We start from the raw sequence: 24,572 nt of genomic DNA, 5'->3' as shown, positions 1-24,572 counted from the left end.
GTTGTACCGTTTTTCTTATATGAAGTTTTTCGTTTTGGATTCCCATTTTGTGCCCGAATACTAGGCCTAACTTTACAATTGTTTGAATAATAACTGGCAAGACAGCAACACTTCTCGTCTGCAACTCAGGAGCACCTCGCAACAGCTGACTGCTCCGGCCTTTTGCATTTAATTTGCTCACAAGGTAAACCCAATGGGTTCAAAACCACATCGGGAAAAAAAATTTTAAACAGTCTTATGACTTTACAACCAAAGGAAATTTGTATACTTGTGTATAGGGGTATACTAGAAAGTATACAAAATGCATTACTCAAAATTGTGTCAGATGTCTTGAATAGGGAAATTTAGAAATAGGTATAAGCTCTACAAATAAAATATATTTTTCAAGTCGTTTTTGAAAAATCAACAACAAAAAATGTGGAAACCCCATTTTTATGCCACGATAATTAATCAGCGCTGTAGCATCATAGCAGTGTAAAATGCTCGTCCGGGAATATTAATTTTAAATATGTATGTTACCCCGTAAATTCTGTACTAATGCTCGACATAAACAAAACATATTTGACACTAATTTTTATACATATGTATGTATATTTAAGCGGGCTCTCTTTGAACACGATATTCTGAGTAACAGCTGATGTGCGCAGAGGATCGTTACGTTGAAACTGATTTCATTATCGATATCGATGCGTTCCTCTCTGCTTTTGAGAGAGACGCACTTCCACTAGCCGCTTCAACGATCGGTTCTGAATCGCCGGACGAAACGAAACATTCGTTGTTTGTGGCTGTGAGTCGGTGGACAACTTCTCGTTTTGCTTTCTGTGGAACAGGGGAGCCGTGTTTAAAATAGCCCCAATAATTTGGGACGACCACCGCTTTCCAGATGAAGTATGTATGCGGATTATTTGGAAGTGGCACCAGGGGGGACGCTGTTATGGTCGGATTACTTTGTGGTCTTTTTGTTTACGGCGGCCAAGGTGATAAGGTGGAAGTAATAGAGCTGGGCAATTGGACGATAAGTAATCAGAATGGCTGTGAGTACAATTAATTCAGATCTGCAGCAAAAGTAGTTCGCTTTATCAATAATCGACGATTTCAATTATCAACGATAATTTAAGTTGTTTGAAATAATTTAAAGAAGAAAGGCCAATCAACGAAAAGCATACATTCATATGTGCGCTGAAGGAAAGCAATTTCTTATAGACAGTTTAATTGATGCCTTTCCCCACAGCCCTGGCTATTGCTAACCAAACGTTGCCCTTGGGCATATACAGTGCCTTTGCACCCCAAGTGCTGGACTCCTACAATGACGTCGACCTGCGTTATCTGGCCTACGAGAACTGGACGTTCTCTAATTTCTTTCAGTGTAAGTTTTAGCACGATTCTTTACGTCTTTACATCGCTGTTACAAAATAAAAGAAGTCGAACGACGGGAAAACCAAATATATTTGTTTATCTGACTGATATGATTTATGAGTTTTAAAGACTAAGCTTCTCCTATTTAATTGTTAGCTTAAGTCGATAGCCAGTCATGCCTTTTATCCGTATTTTACCATAACTTTTGACAATCTTTATTTAAGTGGGTTTAATATATAAAAACATAGAAACAATCAAAATAAGAGGTTTTTGGGACTATAAATAGTTAGTTGATCATTGGACAAAATAGATCCTGATTACTGACAGCTTTTTAACGAATTAAAAACTCACTTTTAATTAAGAACTTAATAAAAAGAACATTTAAGAATTTATTTCGGTTTTGCCTCTATCTTTTTCTGATAATGCCCGACTTAGTCGACGTCCATCACTTTAATCGCGGCCACATCAACTTGACTTTCCACGGCATTGACACGGTGGCGGAAATCCGGCTGAATCATCAGCTGCTAGGACGCACGGACAACATGTTTGTGCGCTACTCCTACGAAGTGAGTTCACTGCTCCAAGCGGAAAACTCTCTGGAAGTGGAGATCCAATCCCCCGTAGTTGCTGCTTTGGCGAGGGCTAATGCTTTGAAAGAATCTAAAAAGAGCGTACCTCCCGAATGCCCCAACGAGCGCTACCATGGGGAGTGCCACATGAACATGCTGCGGAAGATGCAGGCTAGCTTTTCCTGGGACTGGGGTCCCGCAGCCCCCTCTGCTGGAATCTGGAAAAACGTGGAGCTGGAAATCTACGAGGTGGCGGTGATTCGTGAGGTAGATGTGGACGTCAACCGCATCAACGGCTCGCACTGGAACATGCATATTCGCTGCTACCTGGACGCGGTGGGTGGGCAAAACTTTAACGGAAGGCTTGTCCTATATGCTGTGTAAGTGAGCACGCTGCCGTTAAACGCACGTTAAACGTCCTATTCACGGACATTATGGGTTGCAGCGAGCTATTGGACCATCCGGTAGTAGTAGACAGATCCGCAATTAAAAAGATCAGCCACTTGGCGCCAGTAATTGAGTTCGATCAGGCCGTGCCAATTGTAAGTACCGCCTGCTAATTACATTGACACGAATTTGTGCTGTGCATATTTGTGTCAAGTGCCGTTATCACCTCGCAGGAGAAAGTCGTAACCTGGTGGCCCAATGGCTACGGGGAGCAGAAACTGTATCCGCTCCACTTCACCCTGAAAACCTGGCTGGGATCTGATGTACCCGAGGTTCGCTCTAAGACCAAGTCACACAAGTCGCTTCGGGTGGGTTTTCGTACGCTTGAGCTGGTCGAGGATCCCGCCCCAGACGGCTTCGGAAACACCTTCCTCTTCCGAGTTAATGGGGTAGAAATGTTTATGAAAGGCAGTAACTACATACCATCCCACATTTTACCAGAAAGACAGAGTAAGGAACAGAGTAAGTACATATCATAAATAAATAGCTTAACTTTAAGATGGAAATAACAATTAATGTTGATTGGTGAATCCAATGCGGATTTACCCAAAACTTAACATATCTGGTTTTCATCTTCAAATGATTTTTATTTTTAAGGTTTTTAGTTTCTTATATTAATAATCATTAGATTTGAGTAATTTAAAAGTATACCCCTTACTCGTAGAGTAAAATGGTATACTTGATTCGTTGAAAAGTATGTAACAGGCAGAAGGAAACGTTTCCGACCATATAAAGTATATATATTCTTGATCAAGATCAATAGCCGAGTCGGTCTGGCCAAGTCCGTCTGTCCGTATAGGCGCCTCGATCTCATGAACTGCAAAAGCTAGAATGTTGAGATTAAGCTTGCAGCTTACAGAGACATAGACGAAGCGCAAAGCCCAAAAACCGTCCTAAACTGTCACGCCCACACTTTTGAAAAATGTGATAATATTACATTTTTTATATATCTTGAAAATTTTCTACAGATTTGCCTAAAAACTTTTTGCCACGCCCACTCTAACGCCCGCAATCCGTGAAAATGTGATATTTTCTCATTTTTAAATATGTATATATTGTAAAATTCTATAGATTTGTCTAAAAAAGTACCCGTAGCTTTATTCATCTTTCGACCATTTTAATCTTCTCTGTTGCTAATAACTGTTAAACGGAAATTCGCATACGATAGCTGATCAAATATTATATTGCCTATTATTAGAGTTCAATAGTGAAAAAAACTGAATTTTTCCAACATTAAGGTCCTTTTTCTCTGAACGATTTAGGTGAAAATTTACACGCCCAATTTTTAAAATAAGCTTGATCTTGGCAAGCATAAATTAAATTGATTTTAATCTTAAAGTTTTAGTTATTTGTCAAAATAAATAATTATTTTAAATTTGTATCTTATTTCTCAAATCTAATAATATCCTTTGAAAGTGAAAGTAACCATCCAAATGTAAGCATTACCATAAATTTTGTACACTATAACATAGTATTAAATAAATAATGCGTCGCGATCTGTCTAATTAATCTAATAACAATTTTCAAGCGCGAAGGACAATCCAAACACATACACATCCAAATATTATATAAATTTTTCAAGTATAACCTTATAATTCATACGACAACTATAATAATACCAACCTAAATAATTTTGAAACCCATCCATATGGTATATTGCGAGCATATAAAGAATATATTTATATTCTTGATGAGTATCAACAACCGATTCGATTTGTAGTTCGGTCATAAAGTCTTCTTTCTAGTACAGGTAGCAAGCTGGAACGGATCTCTGTCTGCACGTCCGTATGAACGTCGATATCTCGTGAACTAAAAGCTATAAGGTTTAGATTAAGAATGCAAGTTTAATGATCCATGTTGCCAGGCCCACTCTAACACCCACAAACCACCCAAAACTGCCCACACTTTTAAAACAATATTTAATTTTTTTTTGCATTTTATTATAAAAATGTTGATTTTTTCGTTCCCACTTCCACTAGCTGAGTAACGGATATCTAATAGTCTGGGAACTCTAATAATCGAAGAACGCGACTATAGCCTTTTCTCTTATTTCAATTGGTCATCCAAAGTTGCACAATTATTAAGGTCCGCCAAGGAAGCCCATATGAACATGCTTCGTGTCTGGGGAGGCGGAGTCTACGAATCGGACTACTTTTACCAGCTCGCCGACAGCTTGGGTATTCTTATTTGGCAAGATATGATGTTTGCTTGTGCCATGTACCCGGTTGGTGACGATTTCCTATCGTCGGTGCGTGAGGAGGTTCGCCAGAATGCCTTGCGGCTATCACACCATCCCAGCGTGGCCATTTTTGTGACCAACAACGAAAACGAAGCTGCTTTGGTACAGAACTGGTACGGCACGCTATTCGAAAGGGATCGATTTGAGAGCGAGTACCGGGAGCTCTACCTGGCTAATGTCATCCACGAGTTGAAGCTTGTTTCGCATAGCTCTCGACCCCAGCCACTGGTCTCCTCGCCCTCCAATGGCAAAGCTAGTGAACCAGACAACTACATTTCCAACAACCCTCAGGATAACCACAATGGCGATGGTGAGCAGAGCCCCTATTCATTATGCAGCCCATAAAATGATTTCTCTCTCAGTACATTTCTACGACTACACTAAGGACGGCTGGGATCCAGATATTTTTCCACGTCCTCGATTCGTCAGTGAGTTCGGCTTTCAAAGCTTTCCCGGCGGATACGCATGGCAGCGCAGCAAGAGCGACGACGATGACCTTCTCGCCCTGATCAGACACCGGCAACACCATCCGCTGGGAAATGCTCCTGTAATCGCACTAGTGGAGAGACACCTACCGCTGCCCTTGCCGGAGGATGAGAACTATGCGACAGCACTGATTTACTTCAGCCAGATTGCTCAAGCAATGGCCACAAAGGTGGAAACCGAATTATACCGTAGCCTTCGGGACACGCCCCACAGAACGATGGGGGCCCTTTACTGGCAGCTGAATGACGTATGGGTGGCACCATCCTGGTCCAGCATTGATTTCTACGGCAACTGGAAGGTAAGCTGTAATTGCATAGCACCTATTCTACCGCAGCATTACCGCTAGTATGCATACTATTAGGTAGAAATTGGGGAAAAAATAAAAAAATGAAAACAAGATAGAATGCTATAGTCAAGTTCCCCGACCTTCAGATACGATAATGGAAGTGCAAGCGAGAAATTTCAAAATTTTCTGGAATATCGGTAGAAATTGGCAAAAAATAATTAAATGAAAAAAAACTTTAAAAAAATTTAAAAGTGGCAAAAAGTATTTTGGCAAATCTATAGAAATTTACAAGATTTTTCTAAAGTGTGGCTGCGACCACTTTGGGCGGTTTGTGGGCGTGGCAGCATTTGGAAACAAACTTGCGCTGCGTCTATATCTCTAGAAGCTACATGTTTAATCTCAACATTCTAGCTTTTGTAGTTCCTGAGATCAAGGCGTTTATACGGACAAATGAACGGACAGGCAAACGGACATGGCCAATTCGACTCGGCCATTGATCCTGATCAATAATATATATTATATACTTTATATGGTCGGAAACGCTTCCCTCTGCTGTTACATACTTTTCAACGAATCTATTATACCATTTTACCCTAAGAGTAACGGGTATACCAATACCCTGCAGAATTATACCCTTGCAATAATAATTATAATTCCTTTGACAAATTAAAATCAATTTGAAACCGAAATTATATATGGTCATAAGACTGGATTACACTTTATCATGAAAAACAAGGAAGGTCAAATTTGAATACCTGTTAGTCGTATAAAAGCGTTTCTGCTTTCCGTTTCCGTTTTACAAAGCTTATATATTCTAGACCAGGATCAATCTGGCCGTATCCGTCCAAACTGCCACGGCCACCTTTTGAAATTGTTTCTGTTCTTGAAACTTTTCATTACCGCCCTAGCCGAATAACTGGTATCTCATAGTCGAATATAGCGTTTACTCTTTTCCATTAATTTTCATGCAGATAGATGGACATAGCTATATCGACCGGCTGCTGTTTTTCTCTGCTTTATATGTCTCCTTCACTGCGTTGCAAGTTTCTGACTGAAATCAGTAAACGCTCTGCAAGGGTTTAAGTATACACTAGATTCTTTGAAAGATACAAGGATTTTCCTTTGCCAGTCCGTCTGCCTGTCCGCATGTATTTACGATCTCCGTGTTCTAATAGCTGCAATGTTGTTTTTAGTGACCTATGAATAGACCAATGGACTTCAAAAACTATAAAAAGCGTACTTTTAGTTATATCTTTACCTGATGAAAGTGTTTAACTATTTTAAGCTGACTTCTCTTCCTTCAGCTGCTCCATTACTGGGCACGTGATTTTTTAGCGCCTATTTCAATCGTTGCCCTCTACGAAAAGTCCACGGATTCGTTAAACATCTCTCTTATTTGTGACCAATTAGAGGTGGACCCAAGGAATCTGAATGTTGTGGCTAACGTTCACCTGTGGTCCAAGCTTCTGCCTCGGCAATCCATCTCATGGGATGTTACCCTCCGCCCCAATGGCGTGCAGTACGATAAGGTCATTGGCATCTCCGATCTGCTAAAAGGAGAGTTTTCCAGAACTAACGCGTTTATGGAGCTGCAGCTGCGCCGAGGGCAGAATGTGATCTCTAGGACCCACTTCTTTCCCAGTAGCATTGCCGGAGCAGTCGGGATCGAGGATCCAGGGCTCGAGGTGAGTAAGCCCAGCTCTGGAATGCCTGCCTAACTAATACTCCTAATATCTAACTACGCAGTTTGAGATTGCCTCCCGAACCTGTCTCAACACCACGGACTTCATCCGCAACAGCGTCAGCATCAGCATACAGGTGAAGCGCCCCGCCGTGTTTGTGTACCTGGAGCTGCTCAAGCCATACCGCTACACCCTCTCCGAGAACGGATTTATGCAGACCGCGCCAATGCACGTCATCTACCTGACGTTCGACGCACCCTTGTGCGCCCGCCTTTTGCGCAAGTCGGACCTCCGTGTGCTAACCGTCAACGACTTTATGAGATAGACAGGCACGTCTTCCTTGACAACTTGAAATCAACGTTTATAAATAGCTTAACAATAGACAATTCAATAAATAGCAATAACCGTTGAGCACCCAACACCAGTTGTTCTGATCAACTCCGCACCTATCGGTCGAAACTGGGCATCTGGGCCCGCGGCGGCGTGTAACCCTCTGGATATGGCACCAACTGATTGTTCAGAACACGAGCGTTGCGCCAGGTCTTCACCTTGTCCTCCGCGCTGTCCGGCACTCGGACACCCTCGATCAGCGTCACAGCGGGACCGTCCACAACACTTTGCGTGCTTTGGCCGATTGGGTTGTGGCTTGGGCTCCCGTGGCCGCCAGTCTGCCGCAGCGTGGTGGTGGTCGTGGGCGTGGCGACTCCCGCACTTGCCGTCACTACCACGGAGTGCGGCAAGTAGGTCACGTATTTAGACCTTGGCGGGAGGGAGTTGTAGTTGTGTTTAGTGATGAGGTTCTGGGGCCGGTATCCCTGATTGGACGCACTGCTGCCATAGGCCCGGGTATCCCTCTCGCCCGCTAAGTACTCCTGCACGTCGGAAGCGGCGAACTCCATGTCCCTGGGAAAGCTGAACACAGGTCCATGCGACATTCGCTGCAATCGTGGCAGGATCTCCACCGAATCCTCCAGCCCGAAAGGTTGCCACAGGCGATCTGCTGCCCACGAATCGTTCTTGCGGGAAATTTGTTGTGTCTGGATCGGAAACTGAGGCCGCACGGGCTGCCAGGACACGTCAGCAGCGAGCTGGCGTCCACGACGGGAGTCCCCCTGCGCTGCCTGGTGCTCTATCACCTTGCTCTGCGCTTTGGCCAGCTGCAGCTGTATTAGTTTAGCGTGGCGCTGCTCGGCATCTGCCTTGCGCTGGCGATAGGCGCCCATCTGCTGGGCCAGTTCATTCTGCTTTAGTAACGCCGGGCTGTGCTCGAAGGTGAGCTGGCGACCACTAGCGTTTGTCTTGCCCGTGGGCGGGATGAGGCGTCGCTTGACATCCGAGCTGCGCACGAAAAAGGACCCAGCCGCATCCTCAGCGCGTGCCTTGCGGCTATTTTTGCCGACCAGGATCTCTATATCCTCGCCCATGCTGGACTTCACGTTCACCACTCGTACCTTAGAAGGGTCTAGGTTCCGGCCAAAGCGGAGCTCCGTCCGGATCAGCGCTGGTTTTCCGGTTACGCTCGGGATACGGCCTTCGTCGACCCGCGATAGGGATATACAGCCTGGCAAACAGACCAAGAGAATAAAGGATTGCCATCCGGAGCAGCGTGGCTTTGCCATTATTAATCTATTGGCGGACGCTGCAAAGATAAAGCGATTACTTATTTAGTAAAATGCTTCGATTGATTATGTACACTTAACAAAATCTGGTGAGAACGGTTTTAAAACATTATAACTTTTTCTGAGTTTGAAAGATACGTACAGATCAATCAATTTTTTTTTTAAGTTTGTGGATTTCAGTTGAAGTAGTGACTATGAGCATGAAGAGCGCGGTCTGCAATGTAGATATAGAGCCATAAAATTGGAAATCTGCTAAAATGGACGATCCCAGCCATATCTGAATCAAAGGGTATTTTCAAGCTCGTCGAAAGAGCATACTATTCGCGCCCAATACTTTTTACCAATATTTCAGAAAATTTGGAAATTTCTCGTTTGCACTTCCACTATCTGAGTAACGGGTACCTTATAATCGGGAACTCGACTATAGCATTCTCTCTTGTTTTTTGTTTGTCCCATAAACTTTTGGTATCCACAAATTTCCGTATCAAATTTGTGACAATTAATAATAATATTTGTAATAAATGTATTAAAATAACTTAAAGAGTTTTCTTTCCGAAATGAGCTGACGATAAGCTGTCTTTGTAACGAAAGACTTTAAAGGTCAACTATCAGTGGAAAGCAGAAGTTCAATGCAGGCGACTATATATCTGTTAAAAAACGCAAACACTAATTTGAAATACGCGTTTTGAAACTTAGTGTTACACATGCCCACGGTTTTAAAGTATTTAGTTACCTAAAAAATGTGCCCGCATTTGGAAACTGTGTATCGGGTTCAATAAAATCCTATCAATCTAATAAAAGGCTATTTGTCGCAGTGTAATCATCTCACCCTCACATTTGCCTGCCATTGGGAAAATAGGTTCTCCTCGCCGGCACGCAGAGATGATCTCGATTAACAGATCTGGATAGACAGATTTCTCGCGTGTTCTCAAGTAAACTACTTACAGGCTAGGATGGCTGCTCCACTTCAGTTTTACTGCATTTGCGTGATGCTGAGTGCGTTGGGCTCAGAAAGCGAGACACCAAATAAAATTGCAACTTTCGTTTGCTACGCTGGAGTGAGAAAAAACTGTTCAATTTGCACTGTCGCGGAATCGATGCGATAGCGTTGTTTCCTGAGAAAAAATGTGTTGCCAAAAATCATGAATTTTCTAGGCCAAGGAAGCAGGAAAGTTCAACATTAAAAAATGAAGTATACGCTCTCACAGTTTACATTAAATGAACCAAAAAAGTGAAATGCCAAATAAGAGGTAAAGATATAGAGTGTAATAGTATAGAAAACCTACCACAGTTCAACCTGCTGTGCTGACCAAGAACAATTTTTTTAGGTAACGCTTTCTGCGAGCGCTCAATGCGACGATTACCAAACCAAATGGTAAATGGTAATGGTAATGGTAATGGTAATTTTCTGATCGGGCGTTGGCCATGATATTACTCATACGCCTCAGCCACACTAACGGCAAGCCAATAAGTCATTAATAAAAGAAAATTTGCAGACTAAAAGCTGTAAGAAACAATTAAGTAAATTGTAAATTGCATTTCAACACAAACGCGCCCGCTAAAGTTCACGTCCGCCGCTATTATTGCGGCTGATAATGGAGCTCTGGGTGGCTAACCGAGACTTTGCTCGTCGAGGCAAATCGCTGCTCTCTGCTCGGCAAAACTTTCACTTTCAACTCGACGGGGCCAACTACATCGCTTCGCGCCTGTTCCTCGGTACTCCCGCCCAAATTCGAGCCACTTCTATTGTGTTGGCCAACTCGCGAGGGAATGCACCCTGTCCCAAAAACTTGGCGGTCAGCAAAACGGATTCCTGCCAATAATCGGGACAAGTGCACAACAAGTATTTCTAATGCATGATTGAAATTCAATTAAATTTCATTTTTTTAACGTCTTTGTGTCAAGGATGTAGCAGAGAACATAAAAAAGAACTAAAAAATGGGGAAATGTGAAAAAAGGGGAAAATGCCAGCACAGGATAAAATAAAATTTATTTAATGGTTGCAGAAACTGTGTTACTAAATGCAATAAGCCATCAAAGTAAGAATGCACACCAGCACTAATTAGTTGGCCTTGGAGGCCGTGGTCAAAAAAATTAGGGAAGTCGACAGAAACTTGCCAGACATATGATGAAATAAAAATAATTAATAACATTCTTTGTAGGTGTGGCCAGTAAAAGGTAAATGGCAATACAGGATTATTTAAAAATATGTAGCATTTAAAAGAAAGCCTTTTTGGTAACTGATGTATATTTATTCTCAGTCAGGATCAGTAGTCGAGTCGATCTAGCCATATTCTGTTATTAATTTAAATATTTCCCGATGGGTATAAAAAATTGTGTTTCTTCTGTATTGCTTAATACTTCGAGACTGAGCCTATTTAGTTTAATATATTCAATTAATAAAATGTGTTTTTTTTTCTCAATAAAAAATCTAAAAAAAATGTTTACTGCACAAAAACTATATTTAATTTTAATAGCTACGACCGGCTTCTCTACGACTGTTTCAAAAGTAAAGGGAGTGTCATAGATTCGTTGAAAAGTATTTTTCACGCAGAAGGAAGCGATTTCGACCCTATTACGTACACTCTTGATTAGGATGATGAGCCAAGTCGCGCAGGTCATGTCGTGGAGTCCTGTGGTCGTTAGCATGGGCGTGGCAACGTTATGAAATAAACTTGCATAGCGTAGGAGTCACTAGAATCAACTGTTTAGCGTTACTAGTCCCGAGTCTCGTGACGAAAGTGTTCTTACGGACAGACGGAAGCCATGCTGGTATGCAAAAAGCTTTTGTCCAAGGAGTTTATAGATTCTTTCATCGTTGGAGTAATTTTACTGTACTTGGTTACCGAAAACTGCAATCTACCAATTTATGTTGGAGTCCGTTCAAAAGCAGTTCTCACTATTTGTTTTATCGGCTTTAACTGGGATGATTTGCCCACCCTGATCAACCATCGGACTTGACATGGTGTTATGTTCTTGCACAAGTTAATGGTGATGTTTCTCCTTCTCCTTAGTTTCTTAAATTGAAATTTACTTCGCAAGACAAAGCGGTTTTATTTTTTTTATATTTTTTACTTCCTAGGTGTTACATTTTGCGATCAAATCGATAAAAAATACAAAAATGAAACATAATATTTATAATACTCATAGAAATCGAATAGAATGCACTACAATTTGGGACAGTCGACAAAGAATTACCCTCGAAAGCGTTTAGGTAGGCTTCACTTTCATTAGTATTTCAATGCTAAAAAGCGTTTCGCTATTTTGAATTTCTTACGGAGCAAATAAAAAACTGTTTAAGTCAAACTAGGTAAACAAAAAACTGTTCCAATCTCGATCATATCTACGTACTTAAACCGATCCCGAGCTCGAAAAAAATTACTATCTAAAATCCCTAAAGAAGATAAGTCCTGAAAATTGCTCTATCTACCAAAAAGAAAGCATATTTCGCTAAGTAATCGACGAAGTAAGTTTAGAACTTTAAAACGACTCCCGAAACTAGACTGTGCAGACTTTCAGGAGTACCTGCTCGCAGTTGAAGGATTGGGCTCTTTTAAGACGGTCCTGCCCCTCCGGTTGGCAGACTTCGACTGATTTGTTATCAGTTTGTAAATTTTGTATGTGTAAATTTGGACAGCAGCGCGTCTTTTAGGCCACCGCTCGCCGTTGGGGATTACGTCACTGACGCGATCCAAGATGTGTGGCGATGAGTAAGTGGCGGTAGCCAAGCCATTCATCTCGAGCATAGCCCATTGTTACGGTCATAGGCGTCGCATAACAGCGGTTTCGGGACGGGTGTTGAAATGCAGTCTGCAATTATGGTTCCATTTGATTCGAGTCATGCAGGGAGTGATGTCTTTTGCATACAGAAAGCACTTTATCATGGACTTACATCCATTGTTGCAGCTCCAACCCAGGTGGCCCCGCTCCCTGTCAAGCTTAGAATAGCTGGCCCGGCGCAACCAGCTCTCTCTATGACTCCAAGAGGGGGAGACTCAATTGGGGCTTCCATTAACTTCTTGGGGCCCTGTCAAGTGTCAATCACGTTGAGTTCGCTCTGCAACGCGTCGTGCATTGTGAAGCGGACGGACAGCAGAGACTGAATTTAAATGGCGGTCACGCCACGCCTTGACTCGCTCCCGCCCCCGCAAATGAACCCAAGTCGAAGGGGTCGGTGGTACACGTACACTGCGAGAATGAATGCGGTTCTTATGGCACCGAGCACCAGCACATGCTGGAAGTGCCGAAACACTTCGCAAGTTGAACGTGGCACGGGCGTGAGCACAGCCAATTGGTGCTTCCCCCAAATCAGCATTTCTTCCTGTGTAGTCCGCGTGGGCAATCGAACTGCCGCTGGCTGTTGCTCTGCTCATAATCGACGACTGGGGTTCCCTCTGGCTGCCAGCTGGTGCAGTTGCTGCCGCTACTGCCATGTGCGAAATGCAAATGCGAGGCGGCCAACGAAGCCAGCGCTGCTGACTGCTCGACCCGTAATATTTCACTTTTACTTTTATGATTAACATTTCCCACCCAAGGTGGAGCGCCCAACATGAGCTCTTCACTTATTCACATTCGTACTTTCGGCGCAGACGCTGCGCAATGAGATGAGAAATGAGAGATGGCGCGATCGTAAACTTTCAAGATAGTTCGCCGCCGCGATGCCCAGCGCTAAAATGATGTTTTTGTCTTCTGAGCCAGCGTCTTTTAATTACTCGTGGTAGTCGCGTCCCTGCGCCCTTCCCCTCCGCCCACTCCTTCACCTGGGTGTCGCAATTGAAAGTGAAACTCTTTTTCCTTTCGACTGCATGTGGAGCCATAGGTTGGTGGGCCTATCTGGTCGCTTTGGGGGCCAACGCATGAGCTGAAGTGTGAAATGTTGTCATCGTCTGGATGAGTGCGCTGGTCGAGAGCAGATTCACTCGGGCTTCTGGGCGGAACTGGTTTCGTTGCGGCAGGTCGCACTGAAAGTCTGGCACTGAACAAGCCCCTCGACAAGCCGACTCGTCAAAGGTTACCCGGGAATTACTCAAGAGTTTTATCAACAGCTCAACTGCACTCCGATCTCCGATCGACGATCAACTAGGCACCGTTGAAGTACTGGGCTGATTGTGGGCACATAGTGCGCATACGCAGCGTGTTACGGCGCAAACACTCACATTTCTTTTCCGGGAAAATCGATTTGACTTTCAGGGGTGGCCAACGCACTGCTTCGTCTTCCTCCGCTCAGGATGTGGATGCGATGGTGGATACTAAGCCTAAAGCTTAGTTGTCTCGCTAGCGGTGGTGACTACAAGGTGCGACAGATCGCAGCGCGGACCGAAATACAACTGACTGGTGGTTGGAAGGTTTCGCTTGCAAGTAAAAAAGCAGCGAGCTGGAAAACGGCAGAAAAAGTAAAATTATTATGTATACACATGTATGTATGTTTAGAGGCCGACGGCGCAGGCAGCAGCAGACCGAGCGCTGCCAGCGATACTCAACCAGAAAGCCAGACAAGCGGCGAAGTGGAGCCGCGCATCCCGCTCGGTACCGCCCGATCCCGTCTGTCGGTCCCTCCCCAACCGCCCTCCATGCGCCCCAATCGGGCACAGAGCCGCCAAAGCCGAGGCTATAACCATCTCCATCCCCATCTCCAAGCCAAGCCAAACCAAACCAATCCAAGGCGAAATTGCTCTCGATAACAGCAACATTAACTGCGACTGAGTCGGCAAACAAAGCCGAGCACGCCAAAAAAGAGGCAGCCGAAATGAGCGAACAATTGCGCAATTGCGTCGCTGCCAGCAGCACCAACACTAGCAGCGGCGATCGATGCACAGTGGGACAAGCGGCCTCTTCTGCGCTGTTACTTCATAGGATTAGGCCGATTAGCCGACTAAGCCTTCCATTGTACTAGCACTATACAGCACACATTTCATTTCGTTGTTTTTTTTGCTCTACACAGCGTTTCTTCCAATTATTATACCCGTTACTCGTAGAGTACAAGGGTATACTAGACTCGTAGAAGAGTATGCAACAGGCAAAGCGTTTCCCACCACATAAAGTATATACATTATTGATCCTAATCAATAACCGAATCGAACTGGCCATGTCCGTCTGTCCGTCCGAATAGACGTCGAGATCCCAGTATGCATGCAGTTTCCAGAGACATAGACGCATCCAAATGTTGTCACGCCCACAAACCGCTCTAAACTGTCACGCCCACACTTTTAAAAGATATGATACATTTACTTTTTTTATGTATCTTGTAAATTTATGTAGATTTGCCAAAAAACTTGTTCCCACCAATCGACCAAAACTGTCACGCCCACACTTTTAAAAAAATGTTAATTTTTTTCGTTTTATTATTTTTTTCCAATTTCTACCGATTCCGTTCCACTAGCTGGGTAACGGGTATCTAATAGTCGGGGAACTCGACTATCTCTTGTTTTTAAATAGATTTGACTTGTAAAATTTTTCTAGCCACTTCTTCAGACTGGCACTTTTCCACTTTTTTTTTGCGTTTTGTTTGATCTTGTTTCTTATTTTTTGGCAAGGGGCTAGATAAAGCTTGTCACTCAAATGGAACATCTTCACTGTCGTCTGCTAATTCCCCGAAATGCAACAAAAACAACTGGCTTCACTTTATTCATTTGGGAAAATGTTTCACACGTTTCTGTGCCTTGCGTATTGTTTTTAATAAGCAAACGAGTATTATGTTAATAACTGCAAAATGCAAAATAGTTTCCAATAAATAATGAATAATTAGCAATGCCTCTACACAATTGTTTAGATACCGATCAAATGATTAATGAGATTTAATTAATTAATTTTAATTATTAGCTAAAAGATTTCTATTTAAAACATTAACATTGCATTTGTAAGTTTTGGGTTCACATAATAATATTCTTGTTGAAACTGCAGAACATAAGCAATGGCATTAAGTCTTCAAAATTGGCATTTTGAAGATTCTCCTTCGGAAACTAAAAGAAAATGAGGTATGGAAAATAGATAGTTTTATTTTCTACCTACAATCCACCGTGAGATATTTGCATTTTGAATCAAATGTTAGTTTCTTAAAAGCAGTCAACTATTTTTTATGTTTTGAATAACAATATATTGTATTGAAATACGAAACATATTTAAATTATATGTAAGTATTGGCTCAATAATCTTCCCAATTGACAATAAAGTATGAGTACTAAATGGTAAAAATAAACTAAAAAAAAAAGATAACAAAAAAGCAATTAAGCTTGCTTCGTAAAGCCGAAATTTAAATACCCTGGCAGTAATTATATATTTATAAAATCAACTGGCAACCATATGATAGTTATGATACTGGTCCGAATCGGCCCTTTCGAATTATATACAATTTGCAATATAAAGACGACTTTTGGAAAAGTTGGGAACGGACGGACGGGCAAACAAGAATATACATATATACTTTATAAGGTCGCAACTGTCTCCTTTACTGCATTGCAAGCCTCTTCAACCGCTGGAACCAATATACCCTCAGCAAGGGAACAAAAAGAATTTCAAAAACTTGTTTGTATTTTGCATTATAGTCAATTCACCTTTTAACCACATTTTAACCACAATACAATATTTTTTTGAAGGTCTAAATTGATTGTTTATGACGATCTATGTCTTATAATACCGCTTTTTTTTTTTGGTTCTGTGGTGTAATAATATAACAAATACTTACAAATGTTTTTTAAACGTTTTTTAAACCTCTGGCATCAAACAAAAACCCTCCAAACTAGGGAAGATAAATAATACGATAACGCCCCAAACTTTCTCGAAGTAATCCGTCTTATTACGAAAAATACGCTGCGATCTCCCTATATTTTAGTCTCCGCAAGCAAGGATACGCAGGATTAAGTTTATTATTTGTAATAAAAGCCCCCTTGGCCACTTCATAAACATTTACAGCCTAATAGGTTGGAGGGCCAGCGGTAATTACTCCCCGTTTGAATTAGTGGGGCAGAGAAGTAATTGCCGTGTGCGCGATCGTTAACCAAAGTGTTTTAAAGAACGTATGTAACGTTGGTACATTCATTTGTGCCAAAAGATCTAAGGCAGTCGCATCATCGCATCATACAAGCCCAAGTGAGGGCCCTCTTTACTGCGGGGTCTTAAAGTTAAAGGCTTTTTAATTAACGAAAATTTCACTTTTTCACTTAACATGTAACATATTGAGGTATGCATGGCTCATGATAATTTGAAGCGCGAGAGGGAAAGACCAAAATCATCTACCGTAGAAACTGAAGCTGCTCCTGTCCGACAGCTTCTTGGGCTCATACCGGCCAGCATCGGACCTAGACACCAGATCCTGTGCTTCCTGATCCTGCCCTTGATCCTGCAACGCGTCGCGGACGAAGAATACTCCCCTGGCGCCAAAGCGCAGGCAGCTGAGGCGGTACTCGAAGAACTGGTTGGCCAGAACCTTTAAGACCACCGACAGACATACCTGCATGTTGCCCTCGTCGAATGCTCGGATGTCGTAGAGTCTCAGGCAGCTCGAGAGCGGCATTGGCACGCAGTATTCGGGCGGATTTCGAGCTGAGACCGCGAAGGTTGCCACGTTGAGCTGATTTATCTCGACGCTGAGGCGCAGACCTAGGTCCGCCCGGTTGTAGTCGAGGGCCGCGCACAACCGCTGGTTGGCTGATCCGCCGAGTCCCAGGGCCAGACCAAGGCAGCACCGGCAGGAGAACTCGGCGCAGGAGCAGGGCTGCCAGAGCTGAGGTAGCTCTACGATGTTTCCGTTCACGGGCTGTCGCCTGCCCCGCAAAAGTGCCGAGTACCGGAGTGGCTCCAGCTGCTGGCCACTAAAGGGATTGTAGAGCACCAGGCGTGGCACTGCACCCGGAAATTTTGTGGGATTCGCAGCCTGGCCCAGTCCGACTAAGGGGTAGAACTGGGCTCGACAGGGCACGGCGACCGACGCCAGGAGGAAGACCAGTCCAGGGATATCGCTTAGTCGCCGGCACATGGTGGCTCCAGGTTCAGCAGAGGTAGAGTTATTTGACAGCGTGTTCTCGGCTGCAGTTGTGCAAACAGAATGTCCCCGCTGTTTGCCTACAGAGGGGTTTTCCACGGCCCCGACCGCTTTGCTGGCCCGCCAAATGGCGCGGAAAATGTTTATTTTTATTGTCTTACATTAGACGGCTTTGGCCGAATGCGGCTCCCTGAAAATTGTGTCAATGCTAGATCGGCGGCATCGATACAACGCCGGAGTAGGGCGGCGCTAATGGCTACGCTGATAAGGTTGGGTATTTTGCATTGCGATCTCCAGGCGTTACGTGAAGCTGGCCAGGTGCAAACAGCAAATTACACACCTCACTCCATTGTCGCAACTACCTGCGCAGCTCGGTTTGCGCAAACTTACGGCCATATCGGCCATCTGCAGCTATCCGTAGTCGGCATCGGACCAAGCGTAACGTAACGGAGCTCTCATTCATCCGAAGAAAGAAACACCGACGATACCATTCACTCAGCGGAAGGCGCGCAAAGGCTTACAAGTCATACTTCATTTCTTCATTCCGACGCGGTTGTCGCAGGGTTTCCCAATTAGCTGTTGACTTCAATCCGACTCTACCTTGCCCGATGTACATAGGAAACTCAACTTCATAGCTGGACCTTGAATTGGCTCAAAAACACATGCACGCTTGATGCACAGCTAAATGCGGGAGTTTACTCAGGCGACTCAAAGGGGAATGACTTTTTGGGTAAAAGTTTATGATACTCCAAGCCGCCTGTTCAAGAAAGCTTTCAAGATGAATTTTCTATCAAAGTTGTCACAGTCCCAGTGGGTGTTTTCCCACAAAAAGTACACACACATTGAGAATTGGAGGTTAATGTTATGTACTCTAGATATATGTACATATATACTCTAGATCAGGGTCACTAGCCAATTCGATCTTCTCATGACTGCTCATTCAGGCATTGGGATCTCTTGAAATCCCAAAGCTAGGGCGTTGCCCTTAGGCATGCCAATTATTTTATAACTGAATTCAATGCTAAACTATCTGTGAATTTGGTTAATCCAGCATTTTGCGTTAAAATATCATGGCTATAACAACATTTTAAACTTCATATATGTAAACAGTCTCGCAAATAAAGCCTGGCAATAACGTCCAAGTTTGGGAAGCTGTACAATAGTCTTGATCTCTAGTCCTGTGAAGAAGTAACACAATTTAGTTGATTTAATGCTTAGGGGCTATGCGTCCGTTACTGCAAACAATAATACATATACAACAAAATATATTGAACAAAATATATTGAACTATATGCATATAATAATACAATCTAATAACCTGTTTTATAGGCTGCTGTGATTTGTATATATATTATAATATTATAATTTTGATCTACAGTTCTTTTGTTAAACTATAGGTTTTATTAAAAATAAAACTAATCTTGCTAGAAAGCCTCTGGGGCACTACCACTATTTTGACCGCAAAAACAGCGGAGAAATTAAGCCAATTTCGTAACCACAGGTGTAATATCCAAGCCAAAATTTAACAAGCAGAATTTCGAAGATGGTGCGAGTAATTTCGATCATTTAAATAATAACTGTAAATGTAGTATAAATGCAATATTTCCGTTAGCCGCGCGCAACATCGATAAGAGTGAAGTGCCAAGTATCGATGGCGCGCCAGGGCTGCGGCATCAAGTTATCGGAGCCAACTGATTCCGCTCCCACCTGCTGCCGAGCCTGCACCTCCGCAGCCCTGCACATTCTTCTTTTTATTTTTTGTGGCCACAGCGCTAAGAAAATGTTTTAGTTCTATTAACGGGCGCAAGATATTATAAGTGAATCAATTTTGGACTACAGCCTTCAAGCATTGGCCACCACCAAAATGAGCGAGTTCTTTAAGTCGCTGAACTTCAACTACTTCTCCTCCAGCGAGGCCAACGAAACTGCAGGAAGCGGAGCAGCAGGAACACCCGGGGGCAGGCTGGACAACGACTTCGTGGGCCAGGTCGTAGAAGTAGCTGGGCACAGGCTGCGCATCAAGTGTGTCATCGCCGAAGGTGAGGGGCGTGGGTGGAAAAATCAATAGGAAGTGAAGCTGAAGCCACCAGGCCGATCCGAGTACTTGCCTGCGCCATGTTTACGCTTTCTGATTTCGAGATTCGCAGCTCCGCCTGAGCCAGGCCAGCAGACGCATTGTGACCACTGTGCATTGCCACTATCACGGTTACTGCGTCTTGCGCCCATGACCTGTGAGTCATAGTTTTCTGAAACAAGTTCTTATATAAGAACGACAGTGGACTGGAGACGGGTGAAAGTTCGGAGCTCTGGCGGGAGCTGTAGGTCACAAGACGACAGAATATTCGTAAATATATATGGGACTACCAGCTGGTGAACCTCTTCCTCTTGAGCGTACCGCATTTAGCATTTAAGCAGGCTCTTATCAGTGCCTCGTTATCTACTTGCCCTTCGCTTCCACCCCCTTTTTCAGGCGGATATGCCTTTGTGTACATAGCCCAAGATGTGCAAACTGGCACAGAATACGCCCTCAAGCGTCTGATCGGGGCTGACCAGCAGGCCTCCACCGCCATTATGAACGAGATCAGTATTCACAAGCAGGTGTCGGGTCACGCAAACATTGTCACCTTTGTGGGTTCCAGTTATACCGCCCCGTCCTCTCAATTGGGAGCTCAGTACTTCCTCCTCACCGAGCTGTGTAAAGGTAAGTGGCGCCTTAGGGCGTCCAATCATACTGTATGTACATTTGAGCATATGGATTTCTATTCTCGACAGGCGGCTCACTGGTGGACTGCTTCAGAACAAACAATGCCCCGATCGATCCATACTGTGTGCTGCGCATCTTCTACCAAATGGCGCGGGCTGTGGCCAGCTTGCACTCACAGTCACCGCCGATAGCCCACCGAGACATAAAGGTTGGCCTACAACATGAGCTGCAAGTCACAGGCTAATACCATTCTATTCAATTGTAGATCGAGAACTTTCTCATTGGCAACGACAAACAGATCAAGCTGTGCGACTTTGGGTCGGCCAGCATGGAGGTACTGGCACCCACGTTTGAGTGGAGCGCCAACCAGCGCAGCATGCTGGAGGATCAGCTAAACACTGTAACAACACCGATGTACCGATCCCCTGAGATGCTCGACACTTGGTCCAACCACCCGATCGGCCCCAAAGCGGACATATGGGCTCTCGGCTGCATCCTTTACTTCCTGTGCTATCTCAAGCATCCCTATGAGGATGGCGGCAAGCTGCGGATCATTAACGCCAATTACATAATTCCGCCAGATCCTCAGTACCAGTGCTTTCGCGATATAATCCGGGGCTGTTTAAAAGTGAACCCTTTCGAACGCCTGGATATTTCCATGGTGCTGGAAGGCCTCGCAGCCCTCGCTGAGACACACAATTGGTCGCTCAAAGAACCTCTAGACCTTCATACAATGCCCATCGAGTCCTTTCCGGCTGAGAGTCCTTCTCGCAAAAGTTCTATTCCCTCTGAGTTCTATACCGAACCGTCTAACACCACTCGGCACTCTGCATCGCTCTCCGCCGCCGTGCCATTATCGGGTAATGGACACGGCAGTCTTCTGTCATCACTGCGCGGAGGCGCTGGAACGCTTTTTAAGAACATTAAAGATACATCCACCAAAGTGATGCAAACAATGCAACAATCTCTTGCTCGCAACGATCTTGATATAAGCCACATTACCTCTCGTATCCTGGTAATGCCCTGCCCGTCGGACGGATTTGAGTCGACGTACAAGACGAACAACATCGAAGACGTCCGACTATCTCTGGAGAGCCGTTTTGTCCCACAAAAAATTAGCATTTACAACTTTGGCCAACGAACAGAGCCCCGGCTACCGCCACCCGTGCGAACAGTTGAGGCAGGTTCAGTTTATGGGTGCCCACAGGCACATGCTCCCAATCTGCAGGTATGTATTGTGCCACAAGCAATTTTATAACGTCTTGTGATGCGTTTAAGAAGAGGCCGATTGAAGCACTTTAAAGCGATGGCCGTAGGTTTATTGTGTAACAGAATGGTTTCATACGCCAAGCCTTAAACAGTATTATATATTTCAGATGGTATAAACTCGATGTAGCCAAACTTTTTGTGAATAACTAAAAGAAAAACAAATTTTGTGTTTTAAAACTTTACAATTTAAGAGCTCCTAAGTAATAAAATAAAAATTGAATCTTTGTTTTTCATTAGGGCCTGTTTACCGTAGCAGCCGACATGTACAATTTTCTCAACGCGGACCCCAAATCCATTGTAATCGTGCAGACTGGAGACTCGGGTGGATGCACTGCCGCCACCGTTATATGCGCGCTTCTTATGTACGCAGATTTGCTTCAGGAACCGGAAGACGCGGTGCAAGTTTTCGCCGTTAAGCGGCATACCATTAACCTGCGCCCCTCCGAGTTCCGCTACCTGTACTACTTCGGAGACATCCTGCGGCCCACGCCCCTGCTGCCGCACTACAAGAACACAAACCTTGTGTCTCTCAGTTGTCAGCCTGTGCCCAGAATGAACAAGGCGCGCGACGGCTGTAGGATCTATATGGAGGTCTATTGCAATGGGAACTTGCTGCTTAGCACGCTGCAGGACTACGAAAAGATGCGGTGAGAATTAAAGCAAAAGATCTATCCAAATTACCTCTGGTTGACCAACAATTGCAGGTTGTGTCCGGCCGGCTCCGGCAAAATAGTTCTGCCGATTAACTTGACCGTCTGCGGTGATGTGACAGTGGTGTTGCTTCACGCCCGGAAGGGAATGGTGCGGCCACAAGGCCTCAAGATATGCCAGTTTCAATTTAACACGGGATTCATTCCCGAACCAGAAACGTTGATTACATTCACAAACCAGGACTTGGATGACTTGCCAGACCCTGAACAGGTGACACCTCGCTTCTGCGTTTCACTTTCTCTGTCTGTGACGGACTCGGAATCACCTCCCAGCCATAAGCCACCATGGATGCCTGCCAAGCCCATGCGATCCCCCGCCGTTTTGTTCAGCTCGGATTTGGAGTATGCAGAGATGCTCGACAATTTCGGTAAGTGCGTCTGCTTGTTGGCTGTGCATTGGGGTTAATTTACGTGTTCTAGTGTCCAAGCCCAGCACGCGATCCTCGCCAATTTCGGGCGCGCGACCGAGTGATAGCGCCAGCTCTCCGCTCGTTTTGCCCGATGTCACGGAGACCGCTCACGAACTTCCGTCACCCATGCCAGAGCCTTCTCCACCGATAGACTTGCTTAATTTGAACCAGCAGCCCAGTGACGTACCAGCAGCAGATCCGTTAGCCAGCGCCAAGCCTAGCACAGATGCCAGCTTTGACTTGTTGGGGGCCTTCGGTGATGACGACTCCACGGGCATAGGCTCAGCACCAATTCCTGACATACTGCCACCTCCGCCATTGCAGCAGCCGCAACCGAAAATAAACACTGATCCATTCGACATATTTGGATCTGTGGACCCAGGCAATGTGCCCAGCATGAAGCCTTCGGGTTTTCCACCTTTCGTTGGCTCCTTGCCAACTTTTGTTGCTCAGCCAGCGGCTACCAATCCTTCACCAACTCATCCGGCAAAGGCATCTGCAGATCCATTTGCGAACATCGCCGACCTGGCGACAGGGCTCAACATAAACTTTAACCGCAGCACGTTAAGTGGAATGTCTCCCGTCGGCACTAGTCCCCAGCCGACTCAGTTCTCAAGCCCAACTCACAAGCAATCGCCATCCTCGCAACCACAAGCCACGTTTATGCATACAGCGCCGCAAACGCAGACTCTGCCCACGACATCGTCTCTCAGGACGCCGACGCAGTCACAGTCGGTCCCTGCCCAATCAAAACCAGACTACAGTCGAGCTCACTTTGATCCACAGAAAGCAGCGCACCAAGCGGGAACTGGTGGACCCAAGAACTCTGACATATTTGCTGACATTCTGGGCCAACAAGGCTACTCCTTTGGCAGCAAAATGAACCAGGGTCCACGATCCATCAATGAAATGCGCAAGGAAGATTTGGTACGGGACATGGACCCGAAGAAAGTGCGGATTATGGAATGGGTAAAACAATTCGAAAACTGAAAAGAAGCTTCGTTTAATATATTATTTTGCAGACCGATGGTAAGAAGAACAACATCCGTGCGCTTCTCTGCTCTATGCACACAGTGCTGTGGGACAATGCCAAGTGGCAGCGCTGCGAGATGTCCACCATGGTGACACCAGCCGAGGTCAAGAAAGCATACCGTCGCGCCTGCCTGGCAGTGCATCCTGATAAGGTAGGGGACATGTGCAAAAACTAGTTGGTTTCTGTTAATGCATTCTATTTCTAGCATAATGGAACAGAGAACGAGGAGATTGCCAAGCTAATTTTTATGGAACTAAACAACGCATGGACAGATTTTGAAAACGATGCTACGCAGCAAAATATGTTTAATGCGTAAAACGCGTCTTATAACTACATATATATTTATCGCAGTATCTTAGCTGAATCTAGTGTAAATTCATGTAAAAGTGTAAGCTTTATTCTCTAACGTTAAAGTATTTACATATGTATGCTTGCAATAGTGCATGCAATTTAGATAGCGCAACAAAACCTTTTAAAAATTCTGAACGCCCGAGGACATTTTACTTAATTTATATAACAGCAAAGCCAAATTCAACATTCCTATTGCATCCAACAACAGTCCGCCCAGATATAACGTCGAAAACCCCCAGACTTTAACGATGATTTAACTACCCAATGATTTCACGCGATTTAAACATTCATAAAGATCATAGATTCGTGTATATAAATATACACTTTATTCTCTGTAATTAGATTAATTACAATTTGTCCTTGACCCATTAGCCAATATGTGGTGGGAGCAAGAATATAGCATATGTACATAGCTGTTCCGAGTATAAAATGTA

The 24,572-nt window shown here is 44.3% G+C and overlaps 4 protein-coding genes across 5 annotated transcripts; 2 read left to right on the top strand and 2 right to left on the bottom strand.

Moving 5' to 3' along the window:
* The first annotated feature begins 682 nt into the window (after window positions 1-682).
* LOC6552018 (beta-mannosidase) lies at window positions 683-7,484 on the top strand. Of its 2 annotated transcripts, none has more exons than XM_026978489.1 (9): window positions 683-888; window positions 1,232-1,366; window positions 1,792-2,305; window positions 2,371-2,467; window positions 2,546-2,834; window positions 4,442-4,921; window positions 4,974-5,395; window positions 6,688-7,068; window positions 7,130-7,484. In XM_026978489.1, the coding sequence occupies exons 3-9, from the start codon at window positions 1,899-1,901 to the stop codon at window positions 7,388-7,390; spliced, it is 2,337 nt and encodes a 778-aa protein (XP_026834290.1). In that variant the 5' UTR covers window positions 683-888; window positions 1,232-1,366; window positions 1,792-1,898; the 3' UTR covers window positions 7,391-7,484. The 2 variants fall into 2 exon arrangements, with proteins under 2 accessions (XP_026834290.1, XP_001978783.1); XM_001978747.3 differs by having other exon boundaries at window positions 683-1,034.
* On the bottom strand, window positions 7,402-14,042 carry LOC6552019. Its single transcript, XM_001978748.3, has 2 exons — window positions 13,841-14,042; window positions 7,402-8,704 (listed from the first exon to the last, which is right to left on the bottom strand). The coding sequence occupies exon 2, from the start codon at window positions 8,682-8,684 to the stop codon at window positions 7,512-7,514; it is 1,173 nt and encodes a 390-aa protein (XP_001978784.1). The 5' UTR covers window positions 8,685-8,704; window positions 13,841-14,042; the 3' UTR covers window positions 7,402-7,511.
* A 2,866-nt stretch (window positions 14,043-16,908) lies between these two features.
* Window positions 16,909-17,734, bottom strand: LOC6552020. Its single transcript, XM_001978749.3, has one exon. It carries the CDS (start codon window positions 17,653-17,655, stop codon window positions 16,909-16,911), a length of 747 nt encoding a protein of 248 aa, XP_001978785.1. The 5' UTR covers window positions 17,656-17,734.
* A 1,622-nt stretch (window positions 17,735-19,356) lies between these two features.
* Window positions 19,357-24,524, top strand: LOC6552021 (cyclin-G-associated kinase). Its single transcript, XM_001978750.3, has 9 exons — window positions 19,357-19,700; window positions 20,132-20,362; window positions 20,434-20,573; window positions 20,631-21,593; window positions 21,872-22,281; window positions 22,339-22,712; window positions 22,765-23,723; window positions 23,777-23,938; window positions 23,993-24,524. Exons 1-9 carry the CDS (start codon window positions 19,526-19,528, stop codon window positions 24,101-24,103), a joined length of 3,525 nt encoding a protein of 1,174 aa, XP_001978786.1. The 5' UTR covers window positions 19,357-19,525; the 3' UTR covers window positions 24,104-24,524.
* Window positions 24,525-24,572: the final 48 nt, after the last annotated feature.

Source organism: Drosophila erecta, unplaced genomic scaffold (genome assembly GCF_003286155.1).
Source record: "Drosophila erecta strain 14021-0224.00,06,07 unplaced genomic scaffold, DereRS2 tig00000000-arrow-pilon, whole genome shotgun sequence".
Lineage (NCBI taxonomy): Eukaryota > Metazoa > Arthropoda > Insecta > Diptera > Drosophilidae > Drosophila > Drosophila erecta.
This window is presented reverse-complemented; position numbering and strand designations above follow the sequence as displayed.

Coding starts and splice junctions, on each gene's coding strand:
- LOC6552018 (XM_001978747.3), top strand. CDS start 884: ATGAAGTATGTATGCGGATTATTTGGAAGTGGCACCAGGGGGGACGCT. Junction 1,367..1,791: donor GTTCTCTAATTTCTTTCAGT/GTAAGTTTTAGC, acceptor TGCCCGACTTAG/TCGACGTCCATCACTTTAAT. Junction 5,396..6,687: donor ATTTCTACGGCAACTGGAAG/GTAAGCTGTAAT, acceptor CTCTTCCTTCAG/CTGCTCCATTACTGGGCACG.
- LOC6552019 (XM_001978748.3), bottom strand. CDS start 8,684: ATGGCAAAGCCACGCTGCTCCGGATGGCAATCCTTTATTCTCTTGGTC.
- LOC6552020 (XM_001978749.3), bottom strand. CDS start 17,655: ATGTGCCGGCGACTAAGCGATATCCCTGGACTGGTCTTCCTCCTGGCG.
- LOC6552021 (XM_001978750.3), top strand. CDS start 19,526: ATGAGCGAGTTCTTTAAGTCGCTGAACTTCAACTACTTCTCCTCCAGC. Junction 19,701..20,131: donor CAAGTGTGTCATCGCCGAAG/GTGAGGGGCGTG, acceptor CCCCTTTTTCAG/GCGGATATGCCTTTGTGTAC. Junction 20,363..20,433: donor CCTCACCGAGCTGTGTAAAG/GTAAGTGGCGCC, acceptor TATTCTCGACAG/GCGGCTCACTGGTGGACTGC.